General features: G+C 34.4%; 1 protein-coding gene across 1 annotated transcript; it reads left to right on the forward strand.

The window, feature by feature from the left end:
- The first annotated feature begins 11,752 nt into the window (after nt 1–11,752).
- LOC11406910 (F-box protein MAX2) lies at nt 11,753–14,373 on the forward strand. Its single transcript, XM_003607544.4, has one exon. It carries the CDS (start codon nt 11,980–11,982, stop codon nt 14,113–14,115), a length of 2,136 nt encoding a protein of 711 aa, XP_003607592.1. The 5' UTR covers nt 11,753–11,979; the 3' UTR covers nt 14,116–14,373.
- Nucleotides 14,374–14,380: the final 7 nt, after the last annotated feature.

Here is a 14,380-nt window from a genome sequence, read left to right on the forward strand (position 1 = left end):
GGTTGCAATAGATCAAGAATCTACACGAAGAAATAGAGACACAGAGAGAGATATGAATAGCTTTTTTTACTATGAAGTACACACAAAGAAGGGAATAAGAAAGGAAGAATACCAGTTGTTCTGTTTTAACATCCGTCGTCCCCTCTCTAAAACCCATCTCTCTTCCTTCTCTCTAATCTCAGATCCTCCATCCCCTCTTAATCCAAACTCATTCTTTCCGATGTAGCCCCAAATCGCGGTGGTGCGACGAGATCCGCCTCCGCATCACCTCCAAACTTCCTTGGCCAGCTTAACATCGTTTCTCTTTTGGTGTTTCAAATGTGAAACGGGGTTCTGTTCTGATCCTCAAGGTGGTGCCGCCTCTCAACAACGGTAGCTGTGTGTTTTTGGGTCTGTTTAATGCTTTTCCACTTTGGTACGGCCTGTTGGTGGCATGGTTTGCTGGTGCCTTTATGTTTTGTTCGTTGGTGGCCTGTTGATGGTGGCAGATGTGAGAGTCTGTGGGTGGTGTTGTACGTTTGCTTCTTCATTGGCCAATGGTGGTGGTTGTTTCAAGGGTTTCGCGATTCAGGAAGTGCTGTTCAGATCCGCCGTTTTTTCTCCACCATTGGTTCTCTTTTACTACAACGACGAACGCATTCTCCTTGTCACAGGCGACCATCTTTTTATGATCTGGGTTGTGGTTCCACTTCAAACCGGCGTCGATGCCCGTGTTTTGTGGTTGGATTTCGTCTTCCTCTAGATTTATGTTTGTGTTGTTGCTTGTTTCTTGGTGAGGATGTTTTGGAGGCGTAGTTACATAGTGACGGTGGTGGTGATGCGCGGTGGTGGGGGTGGTGATGCATGGTGGTGGTGAAGTGTGGTGGGAGTGTTAATGTGTGGTGGTCGTTGGTGTTTAAAGAGGAGGTGGGTGCTTGTTGGGGTGATATCCTTTAAAAGCAACCTCTGTTACACGGGTCCATGTTCGTCGTCACTAGCTATTGTTTGTGCTTTTTGGGTGGTTTAGGTGTTTGCGGAGTTTGGAGGGTGCGTGTCACGTTGTGTTGAACCTTTTCCTTTTGATTTGTTTGTTGTTTAAACTTCGCATGCCATGTCTTTCGTCTTACTTATTGTGTGCTGGTTTTCGATGGGCCGGTTCATTTGGCTTCGAGATCGGAAGTCGGGGTCTAGCTGCAATCTTTGTTTGACTTGATTTGGTTTTTCTCTGGTGTACCGAGGGCGAGGGGTGCCCTGCTAATTTGGTACTATAATCTGATGGGCCGATCACTTTTGATTCGTGATCGGGAGTCCGTTCTTTGACTCAAGTTGGTTTTTGGGTTTTGTGTTGTGCTCTTTTGGTGGTTCGGAGGTCGCGAGGTTTGTGATAGCTGCATGATCATTCGGTTAGGTGCTCTTCGAAATGTGGCCCTGCTTGGGTGGTACTGGGAGTTTTATTTTGAGGGTGTTCTTTGTGGGTGAGTAGTGATGATGGGCGGTGGTGAATATCGTATTTACAGTGCGTGATTTTTTTGGAGTCTGTTTTAGGTGGTGATGTGTTTTGGTGGGTTTATCTCCAGGAGTGTTTTTAGGTGGTTATGGTGTACCGTCTATATGCAACATCATTTGTATCTTGTTTCGTCCATACCTTGCGTCTTGCAGGGATGGTGTTTAATAATATTTGTCGATTCAAAAAAATAACTATGAAGTACACACACCGTGTGTATGTATTATGTAGTGTTTGTTTGAGATTGGATATTTTAGACGGTTTAGAGTTTTCTAGAAGGTAACTTGTAATTGTTAGTGTGATGAACGGTTGAGGTTTTTTTTTTGTTTTTATCTCTGGTTGTTATATTTTTTTGACAATATCTTAGCCTGTTATATGAAAAAGATTCGTTCCTTAAAAAAAATGAAAAAGATTCTTTACGATTTTTATAGAATTTTCCAAGCATGTGATAGTTTTTTTGTTTCTTTTGTTTTTAGGGAAGGTATGTGATAGTTTTATTTTCACGGGATATACTACGTAATAATTCGATTTATTTTTTATTAAGAAAAATATTGATTTATGTTATATTAAGGTAGTCTTTTCGCTATTTTTATTGTGTTAAGGCATGTAGATTATCAATAATATTTTATATAAAAATGTTTATATAGATTAAAATTATAAGTATAGATATTTGGGAATTTCAAATACCAATAATTACATTGGAGGAGGGGGTTTGGAGGAAATGGGGTTTTTCATATAGATTAAAATTCCATCTCCCAATTAGGGAAATGATATTGACACTAGTCGATGTCTGTATGTTATATCTTAGAATTTTTCTGAATAAGAACTTCAACTTAGTTTGCATGTTTATTGGATAATTGGTGATGTCTAATCTATGAAATTCCATTCTTTTTGTTGAGCTTAAAAATATAACTTGTTCTAGTTATTCAATATTCTAGGGATCAAGTATGGCAAAAGGGGAGCATGTCTTTTTGTGAATATGCAGTGTCCTTGTATTCCTGAATACTCATTAATGTTAAGAGGAATAAAAAATAGATATTTCTCATAGTTATGATTTCAATGAAAAGAAGATTTTAGCCATCATCTGAGTTAACTAAGCTCGTCCAAGAGACAGGTAGCCAAACCTGCTTGAATTATGAATTGTGGAATGAAAAGGTTAATATGGAATTGGCAAAGCTAATATGATTATTCCTTATGGCTTGATGCAAGACTTTATCCTAAATTTTTCAGTGACATTCTGATTGATTCTGTTTTAAAAAATGAAATGCAGTGGATACTTTCTGTTAAAAAATTATAAAAATACTCTTGATATTATTTTTTTACAAATAAAATTATAAACTGGTTGTGAGTTTCTCCATTGGATAATGGTGCCATGAATAGAAAATTTACAATATAGCCCAGAAGCAGAAACAAAAACACAACAATACAAGAAAGAATATAGAGCCACGATAAATCCTCGAACCAAAAAGAATCACCGTTAGTCAACAGTTACATTTAGGGGGTATATTGGATTATGATTTTAAAAGATTATTTTAATAAAAAATGTCTTTAAGATTTTAAAAGATTGTATGAGATTATATTGATTCTATGAGATTTTAAAAGACTTTTTATGTAAAAGACTTTATAAACTCAAGATTTTAAAGGATTTATCACACTGACTTTTAAGGATTTTATGTGATTTTAAAATTTCAAAAGATTCAATAAATTTTAGGGGAAAAAGAACAAACTTAGAAGCGTGAATGATAAAAATAATGAACTAATAAATTCTAGCGTTTGAATAAAGAAAAATAAAACCAATAAAAAATTCTTTTACTATTGATTTTCAAATTTTAAGGGACTAAAAAACACTAAACATTATTCTCAATACACATTTTTTATTTGTTAAAAATGTTATTCCCACAAAATTCAATTATACATATTTAAAAGGGTTAATGGTGCTTTACCCCCTATAATATAGGTCATTTTTTGTTTTCCCCCCTGTAAAATATTTTTTTTGATTTACCCCCTGTAAAAAAAATAATTTGGAATACCCCCCTAATAGGTCATAAATAAACGAAAAAATTTTGAAAAAAATAAATAAATAAAGTCGTTTTTTTATGATCTATTAGGGGGGTATTCCAAAAAAAATAAAATTACAAGGGGGTAAATAAAAAAAAAATATTTTACAGGGGGAAAAACCAAAAATAACCTATATTACAAGGGGTAAATCACCATTAACCCTATTTAAAATTATGCCAGCACTTACAAATCTTTCAAAAAAAAAATATTGTGTCAGCCATTACAAATCGGTCGAGTTACACGAGTTTACCGAGTGTTAACTTAGTCAAACTCGTTAAACCTTCCAATTTTACCAGAAACCAATTTTATCTCAGAGTTAACACGATTTTTGTACCTAAAAACGTAAACTCGGTAATCTCGGAGAGTTAACACTCGATTTGCGGAACATTGATTACGACATACTCTCTATCATAATATTCTCAATACAATTTTTTATTTTTTTTATTAGAGAGAGAGAGAGAGAGAGAGAGAGAGAGAGAGAATGGAGAGATAGATAAACAAAGAGAGAAAGGAGAGAGTAGGGGAGAGAGAAGAAGAAAGAGATAGTAACTTTTAAAAAAAAAACAATCTCAAGAAATCTTATTTTTTCATGAAAGATTTTTTCTTGTTAAAATTACACTACAAAATCCCACAAAATCCAATTTATTAAACAATCCTTTGAAATTTGAATGATTTTGAATACCACAAGACTTTTTTTAAGTGATGAAAAATCTTGATTGAATACCTCAAAACTTTTTTAAAATGACAAAGAGTCTTGATTGAATACCACAAGACTTTTTTTAAATTGCAAAAAGTCTTGATTGAATACCACAAGACTTTTTCATAATTAAAAAATCTTTTAAAATCCCATAAAATCATAATCCAATACATCCACCTAACATTTCTTTCACCGTTACATGTTAATTCTTGATCAAGCTAAAAAAGCTTATTAAACCTATTCTTCAACACTTTCCCATCTAACCATTGTTACTCTTGATTGATCTATCCATATTAATAATATTAGTGCATCTCATGTAGTGGATTAGTGTGAACCAATCTGGTTCACGCAGTAATTAATCAGTTCCTTTTTTGTTGAAAAAAACAACTTCAAGGTTTACAAACATGATGAAAAAGGTGCATATGTACTTTTATTGTTTTAAATTTTAATCGTTGTGAATACAATATATAATTTTTTTTTTTTGAAGGAATACAATATATGTAACCAAAAAAGAAGAAGGAATACAATGTATAATATTTTCGCACTAGATTTTTAATATATAAGTGTATGAATGCATCCTTCAAAAAAAAAAAGTGTATAAATGCAGTCATTTACACTGAGAAAAGAAATTAAAGTGGAAAAGTACGTGGAATGCAGACCAAACCCACGTAAGAAAGCTATGGCGCAAAAACTAATGATGACTTCTCACTTGGGCTTCCTATATCGTGGCAAAATTTGGATCAATTGATTAAAATTAGAAAAATAATCTTTTAAAAAAAATTAGAAAATTAAGTCTCTTCTTAGTGGATCATTATTAAGAACTATTAGATTGATCAAACTCACACATTTTATTATACTCTCTATATTAGATCACAAATCTCCTTTTTTCTCCAAGTTCTGAACCACCGAAAAAAAACCTTTTTGAAGAAATATCTTTCTTTCGATGAGAAAATGGGGCGTGCAGATTTGATATTATGTTAAGAGGAGAGTCACACTTTGGTTACTTTAAAAAAATCACTTAAAATAATATTAGTTTATTTGCACACTCCGTTTTGCGAAATTTGCTTATAAAGAGAATGGTCGAGGAAAGTTTTATTTTAGATTCTATTTGTGATAGAAGATCGTTTTGCCTAACAATCAAGATGATTGAGAAATGTAATGTGAAGTGATGTATATCATAATGGATGAGATTACCGATTTCTCTTCAACCTTTCCCTCTTGCAATTTAAGCAAAATAGATTCAAACATTTGCTTCATGTGGGGAATTTTAGATTTGGTATGAAATGAAACATTTGGACCTTTTTTGACTTGCATCGTTGAAGCTTTTTAAATAACTAAATGCACTTTTCTACTCAAAGTCTCTCTCTTTCCACCATGACAAAGCATACATGTATATGCCCTGTTTTATTATTTCAATGATTTCCTCCATGTGGAGAAGAAGCATAAATCGGAAATTACAAAGAAAATACAAATATTTAAAAGAAAAAACTACTGATTGAGGGAAGTTTTAAGAAATACAAAATTCTTTTTTATGAACATATTTAATTCTAACAGAACCATCAATTAAATTTGACAGTGAATAAAGTTCTTTTGAAAATCAATATATAATGTTCTTTTGAAAAATGTGAAATTCACTTTTTTAAATTTTAAAAATGGATTAAATAAGTTTTTGATCATTATAAATATAATAACAAGAATTTTTTTAGTCATTGTAAAAAAATGGTATGTTTGCGTTCCTATGAAAAATTTCAACACACAATTTTAGTCTTCATTAAATTTAAATTTGTTTAATTGCTCTTAAATTTTTGAATAATTTTTTTCAAACATGTTTAAAAATTGTTTCTTCACGAAAAATGATTTCTAGATCCTGACTTTCATTACTTTTATCTTGAATTTTTTTTGTTTATAAAAATTCATATTTAATGCATTTCATGTTTAAAAAATCTAATATTTTATAAATTGGAACTCGCTCATATAGCAAAGGAAGAAAATATCTTTAACCTCTAATTTAATATTAATTACTTCGTCCATAATCATAATATTGTTTTTGCAATTTTGCTTGTCCCTAAATATAAAAAAAATTTCGGGCTTCAGCCCTCTTTGTTATAAAAATATATATAATTTTTCACATTATTAGATATATTTATTACATTTTTTATAGTATATCTTTTTTTTATGATAGAAGAAAATTATAAAAGATGATGTTTGTTTCAAGTTATATTTGGAGATTCCTGAGAATATGATAGTGGAAAGAAATATTCCTATGTTTGTTTTTAATTTTTATAATTATTCCTTCCTGGGAATAGAAGTTTCTTGAAAATGTTGTCTTGTTCCTAAGAAAATTGGGAGGAATAAAGTTTTCATGAAGCTGGGAATAAAATCATTAATTACTATCCAGAACTATCGCTTTATCAGTCATTCCCATGAATACTTTAAATACTAACCAAACACATTTTCTCAGTAAACCTGAAAATACAGTTCTCATCCTTATATTCACAAGAAAATTATTCCCATGATTATATTTTGTAAACTTGAAACAAAGACCCCCTAAGGAACTAACCTAGGGACTCGACATCTCACTCAATCAAAACGAAGCTTAAGAGCCAAAGAAGGACAAAAGATTGAAGAGGTCCTCCATTAGAAAGAACCACGGTGACCCAAGTTAGCAAGAAAATCAACGCAAGAGTTAGCTCCCTATAAATATGCTTCAATGAGACCTTTCAATCCATAAGATAGACAAGAAAAAGAATGTCGAATATATGGATTTGAAGAGCCGCGGTGTGAGATGAAGTGAGTTGAACAATTTGTATAAAGACCCAAGAATCACATTCCACAAGAAGGGAAATAATACCCTGATCCCAAAAGGTTTTAAGACCATATTAAAGAGACCTCAAAGCTCAACATAAATAGCGGTGGAGGTTTTTTTTTTTTTTTGGGTTACAAAATTTTAGGGTGAGGGGATGGTGCCCCAGTCTAAGGTAGGGAAGACCTTCGAGCTCAAAGAGCACTTACAAAGGTATTTACATTTACCTCCCTTCAAAGGCACTAGTGAGGCTCGAACCCGGATTCTCTCGGATTCAAGACCTGTCATTTTATAGGAGTGGAGGTTTTAATATTACAACACAAGATTCTTATTATGGGATTTTTAAATTGTGAGATTTTTAAATTTGTGATATTTGTTTTCTCAATTTAAATTGATAGATATATTTTTTTTCTCAACAAGAAAAAGTTGTGAGATTGTTTTCTCAAAAAAATCGACTGAGATCTCATTTTCTGAATTTTAAAAAAATATTTAATAAGTATTTTTTGTCAATTTAAATTGATAGTAAACATCTTATGGAATAAGTTCATAAAAAGTAAACTCGAAGATTCATTCTTTCAAAGTATAAAATTAACTCTATAACACTTTGAGAGAAGGCAACAGAAGTGTTGATTGGCTTGCTAACTTCAGCCTTACCATGGATTCATGGAATTTTACTATTTTGGAGACCCCTCCTAGTGAGCTCAATAGTCTCCTCTTTGATGACATCTCTGGTGCTTGTATGCCTAGAAATGTTCGTGTAATTGTTTAATTTTCTCTTTTGGGCTTCGGCCCTCTCTTGTACCAAAAAAAAAAATTAACTCTATAACTAATACTTATGTGATCTTAACTTCTAAATTTTACTTTAGAATTAATAAATCATATATGTTGAAAAATGGATTCTAATTTTTTTGCCTGCCCCCGACACCGACACTAATCCGACGTGAATTCATTGTTAGCGTCAGTTTTTGCCTGGTTAAAGTGGGTTTTTGGCCGACTTTAAACACTGTTTTCTTGTAGGGCCAGGGGTGGCAAATAAAGTTGCTTCCAATCCTTAATCCACCCCACCCATATATCAACGTTAACCAAGCTATTACCTTGTTATATAATAAATTCATTCAACAACCAACACCAACCATATATTTGGTTACAAACTGCTACATTCAAAACTAGACAAAACAACTCGATGGTATGTTTCCATCAACGATGCTTAATTCAGCCGCAAATTTTTATTTTTTTTTAGGAAACCACAAACTTATAATTTACAAAAACTAAATATTCACATACTTAATTTTATATATAACTTAAGACATGTCCCTAAATTCCATATGATGCTATTCAAAAAGACTAGTTTTGTTCTTAAATATGCTTTGGTGACATAAAATTATATTATTGAGGGGTGGATGCTAACTTGTATAAGACCATGAACCTTTGTGATGCAATGATTGTTGTTAATGAGTCTCACATCAAATAAAATATGACTTAAATATATGTTTATAAGTAGGAGCAATCTTCATCCAACAAACAAAAAGGAACAGTGATGAAGTAGAAGGATTTTGCAGTTTCAACTAAATATCTGAATGAACTAGAGCAAAAAATGACGCAACATTTTTAGGCAATTGAAAAGGAACATTGTGATGAAGTAAAAGGGTTCTTGCGGTTTCAACTAAATTTGAATGAACTAGAGCAAAAAAGGATGCGACACTTTTAGGCAATCGATGATCCACTTATGAAATCATATTATGTATTTTCAACCAAAAATGAAATCTTATTTCTATTTTATAACTTTTAATTGATTCATTTGCATTTTTATTTCCATGGTAATAGTAATTGATAATTTTTTATTACTTCTATAGTTCTAATTCAACAACTATTAAATCGTGTTCTTAAGGGTGGTTCAAAATCCAAGTCAAAGAATTCACGTTTGAATTTCATCGAAAATGGAGATATCCTTTTATGTGTGTGATCATTGGCTTCAGGTTTTTTTTTTTAAGAGGCTACAATGAAATATATTACCACATCAAAAGGTCCTCCCTAACATAAGATATGCCAAGGAAAAGACACCAAAGTCAAAACAAATATTTACAAGGGAAAACCAAAACAGTGACTAAAGAAAGCAAATAACTATTAGCCTATGCCAAAAATAGTGAAATGACTAAGCCACCAGCCATGATAGTTGAAGGGAAGAGAAGGAAATTTCGCCTTCAGCCACATGAAAGTCAGCGACTTAATTTTATCAACCACCTGCATAATTGAGCACTCTTTGCCATTAAAGAGCATGTTATTTCTTTCTTTCCAAATTTTCCACGTAGTTGCATACCAAAGAACCTGTAAAATTGATCGTCGTGCCTTTGTGACACCGCCATCAACAGTGAAGGGAATTACCGTCGACAAACCCAACCACCTGGAGATATAGTGCCAAATCGAACCAAATATATTACAATGTAAAAATAAATGTGCTGAAGTCTCTTCGGACCCACAGCCAGCAACACACATCCAGGAATCATTAGGAATCACTCCACAACGAAGAAGGTTATCCTTAGTTGGCAACCTATCACGAAACATACGCCAAGCAAACAAAACGACCTTCAAAGGGACATCTTTATTCCAAAGAGAGGACACCGCCACCATAGAAACAAACGGAGGTTGAAAAGTGAGCAAATTATAAGCACTACGGACGAAATAGACATGAGATGTTTCCAAATTCCATAGCCACCTATCAACTTTATCAACCTGCAAAGTCACACCGTGAAATAATAATTTAAATTCCTCCACCAACTCTTCTTCCCACGCAAACAGCCCCCCTCCTCCAACTTCACGCTTGCCCCTCATCCCCCATCCCCCATCCTAACTCACACATCATCAATAATAACTTATGTACTCTTTTGAGGATTTTGTTTTGTATGGGATGGTATTTGTTTGTTTTTTCTTGAGGTTTGATTTTGATTGTATATTTAGTGAGTTGTAATTGTTTTATTCATGTTAAAGAGTCGTTGGATGAGAGATAACATGAACAATTGTTTATAAGTGAAAGCGAATTTTACCTCACAAATTGATTTTAGGAGAATGAATTATCTCTAGTATAAAAATCTAAGGTGATATTAAAACCTTTTCCAAGATCTGTCTTGATCGAACCACCTACCATTTATATCTATGCATCAAGTCTAATAGTATTGGATGCGATAGGCTGTGTTAAATACTATCATATTTGATGAAAAATGACATAAACAAGTGTTTCTAAATATGGATAACCATCATCTCACAAATCAGTTTTGTACTATGGGCTAGAGCAAATATAAAAACTTAAGAATCCATGAATGATACACTTTGTATCTTGGATAATAAGTATTTATTAGAGAAATGATATTTGTACAACCACTTTATGACAACTTTTTCTTTCATACTCACATTATCCTCTTATTTTCTCTCTTTCTTTTTCTCTCCATAGTTTTTAACCAATAAAAAGAGAGAAAAAAAATTATCACAAAAAATTGTATGAAATAGTTGTTCAAATATCACTACTCTATTTATTAATATCATTTGTTGGTCTTTTGTGAAAGAGAGATAAATTTTAGAAATAAAAAAAGAAAAAACTTATATAGTATTGAATCTCATGTGTCAATGTAAACTTTGTTATTTAACGTGGATTGATTGGACTAAATTAGATTGGAAGCTCGAAAGGAAGGTTAACGTTGGGTCCCTCGTCGGTCACTCACTGACTCACATATTATATTATTATACATATACTCCATTATTATTATTTCAACGCCAGTTTTAAAAATATCATCAATATCCAATAGAGATATTAACGCCAAGTGTATGTTGCACTATTGTGTTTTGTGTTCCTATCCAAATCCAATCAAAATGGAAAAGACAGAGCTTGACAAAGTAAGTAGATAGAAAGAAAGAAAAAATGAACAAGATACGAAACAAGAAAAGAAGTAAACAAAATTCAATCCAACAATGTGACTCTGAGTGATTTAACCCTCTTTCTTTATCTCATAAGGGATTAACTGGGTCCTGTTTGTGGTCCCCCAATTGTTTGTCCCTATTCTTTTTTCCCTTATCTTAAATCTTAATAATAATGTACATGCAGATTTCATTTTGTACCATTACCCCATTTCCCACTGCTGGCTTGTTGCCTTTTACAGAAATCCAAACCATCCCTCATTTTCAAACCATCTCTCACACACACAATTTTGGATCTTAGTTACTCTTAATCGATGTTTGATATCATCGTGGATATGTCAAACTGTGATTTTACAAAAGTTATCGGTGTAATATCAAACACAAACTTAATGGTGAAAAAATCATCATGACTTTAATGTATGATAAGAAAAAATAAACAAAAATGATAAATAAGATGAGGAAAAGACGTACATCTTTTAAAGATAGCGGATCCAGATCACACGATTTTAAAATAAGAGAATATTAAAAAATGTCTTGTAAATATTGTTTAAGCAATCAAAATATATAAATTTCCTTAAAAATTTATACAATTGTTATTTAATAAAAAAAAATTATATTTTTAAGATAAAATTTCTATTTATAAATTTTTTAACAAATACTCAAAGAGACATGGTTAGTAAAACCCTTTAAAATTTAGTGAGCTACATACATCGTATTCACGTGGCTATGCATCACCCAACCAACAAAGTGTTTTCAATCTTATGACTAATAATAGCCATACCATACCCATCAATACCCATTATCAATCAAGCATATGATATCATCCTCTACCATACACAATACAATAAAATAAAATAAAAATGTAATAAAAACATTACTCTTTATAACATCTCAGAAACTGCCACAAATATCACTCACTAGATTTCATTGATTGATACTCAATACCCCAATCACCTTACCTCTATAAATTTCCTTCATACATATTCCTAAAAAGAAGAAAGTAGTTATTTTCGTGAGAATTTCTTACCGGTGATGGTAGGAAACAACTCAGCAACCACCGTCAGCCACCTACCGGAGGAGATTTTATCGAAAGTCTTCACCGGAATAACTGACACACGAACTCGAAACTCACTCTCCTTAGTATGTCATAGCTTCTTCAAGTTAGAGAGAAAAACGCGATTATCCCTCACGCTCCGAGGAAACGCGCGTGACTTATACAGAATTCCAACTTCCTTCACGAACGTTACTCATCTCGATGTATCACTTCTCTCGCCGTGGGGTCACGCGCTGTTCTGTTCACCTGCTGGTAATGATTCTCCGCTTCTAGCTCAACGGTTACGAAATACTTTCCCGCGCGTGACTTCACTCACTGTCTACGTGCGTGACCCGCACACGCTTCACCTTCTTCTCTTCAACCACTGGCCGGAGCTTCGTGATGTTCGGCTTGTTCGGTGGCATCAACGGCCGCAGGGGTTGCAACCGGGGTCAGACTTCGACGCCTTGTTCTCACGGTGCCGATCGATTACTTCACTTGATCTTTCATCGTTCTATCACTGGCCGGAGGATCTTCCACCGGTTTTGGCGGAGAATACTACCACAGCCGCCTCACTCCGTCGTTTGAATCTCTTAACGACGTCGTTCACGGAGGGGTTCAAGTCTAACCAAATCGAATCCATCACTTCATCTTGCCCTAATCTGGAACACTTTCTTGTTGCATGCACTTTTGATCCGAGATACATCGGTTTTGTCGGTGACGAAACTTTATTGGCCGTCGCTTCTAATTGTCCTAAGCTGAAACTTCTTCACATGGCTGATACGTCGTCGTTTTCGAATCGGAGAGAGGAAGAAGGTGTAGAGGATGCTAGGGTGAGTCGTGCCACGCTTGTAGCGTTGTTCACTGGGTTGCCTCTTCTGGAAGAATTGGTGCTAGATGTTTGTAAAAATGTCACCGAGACTAGTTTTGCTTTGGAGATGTTGAGTTCTAAATGTCCTAATTTGAAGGTTGTGAAGTTGGGTCAGTTTCAGGGGATTTGTTTGGCAATTGGGTCACGGCTTGACGGAATTGCGCTTTGCCATGGGCTTCAATCGTTGTCTGTTAACACGTGTGGTGATCTTGATGATATGGGGTTGATTGAGATTGGGAGAGGGTGTTCACGGTTGGTGAGATTTGAGATTCAGGGTTGTAAGCTTGTTACTGAAAAAGGGTTGAGGACTATGGCGTGTTTGCTTCGAAGGACTTTGATTGATGTTAAGGTTGCTTCATGTGTCAACCTGGATGCGGCTGCTACTCTTAGAGCTTTGGAGCCTATTCGGGACCGGATTGAGCGGCTTCACTTGGATTGTATATGGAAAGAAAGTGATAACTTCGGACAAGGTTTGTTCAACTTTGATCTGAACACTTTGGATGAACTGAACGGTTCAGAGTTAATGGATTGCTTTGGAGGTGAGGAATGTGGAGAAGACACAAGCATGAGGAAGAGGCAAAGGTGTGAGTATGGATTGGAGGCTGATGATTTGTTTGTGCAAAGCAATGGCAATGGTAACGGCAATGGATACTATGGCTATAGCTGGGATAGGTTGGAGTATCTTTCTCTTTGGATAAAGGTTGGTGAACTTTTGACTCAGTTGCCAGTAGCAGGGTTGGAGGATTGCCCCAATCTAGAAGAGATTCGTATAAAAGTCGAAGGAGATTGCAGAGGACAGCCCAAACCGGCAGTGCGCGAATTTGGTTTGAGCATTCTAGCTTGTTATCCTCAGTTGTCAAAGATGCAGCTGGATTGTGGCGATACAAAAGGTTATGTATACACAGCGCCTTCCGGCCAATTGGATTTGAGTTGGTGGGAGAGGTTCTTCCTTAATGGGATCGGTAGCTTGAGTCTAAATGAACTTCATTACTGGCCACCACAAGATGAGGATGTGAACCAGAGGAGTCTGTCTCTTCCAGCTGCTGGCCTGTTGCAAGAATGCTATACTTTGAGGAAGCTTTTCATTCATGGAACAACTCATGAACACTTCATGAACTACTTCCTCAAAATACCAAATCTGAGAGATGTTCAGCTGAGAGAGGATTACTATCCAGCACCAGAGAATGACATGAGTACAGAGATGAGGGTAGGATCATGCATTCGCTTTGAAGATGCGTTGAATAGGCGTCAAATATGTGACTGATCAAGTGTAATGTTTGCTAGGATGCAATAAACAAGAGAAAAAAGAGGATAGTTCTTAAGGCTATAGGGCTTGTTAATTGTTATTGCCAATTATTAACATCAATTACGGCTTTGGTAGATTATTTGTCACTTTCCTCTTTTGACACCGTAAAATCGTGGGACTCCAGTTGGATTTTTGTTTGAGTCTCAAATGTAACCATTCTACCCTCGGCTATTTTGTTATTTTCGTGGAATAAATATGCGCGAGAGATTACATGCATCTTCTC

This window comes from Medicago truncatula, chromosome 4, assembly GCF_003473485.1.
Source record: "Medicago truncatula cultivar Jemalong A17 chromosome 4, MtrunA17r5.0-ANR, whole genome shotgun sequence".
NCBI lineage: Eukaryota > Viridiplantae > Streptophyta > Magnoliopsida > Fabales > Fabaceae > Medicago > Medicago truncatula.

Bases quoted from the DNA above. Each gene is read 5' to 3' on its own strand.
- LOC11406910 (XM_003607544.4), top strand. From the start codon at position 11,980: ATGGTAGGAAACAACTCAGCAACCACCGTCAGCCACCTACCGGAGGAG.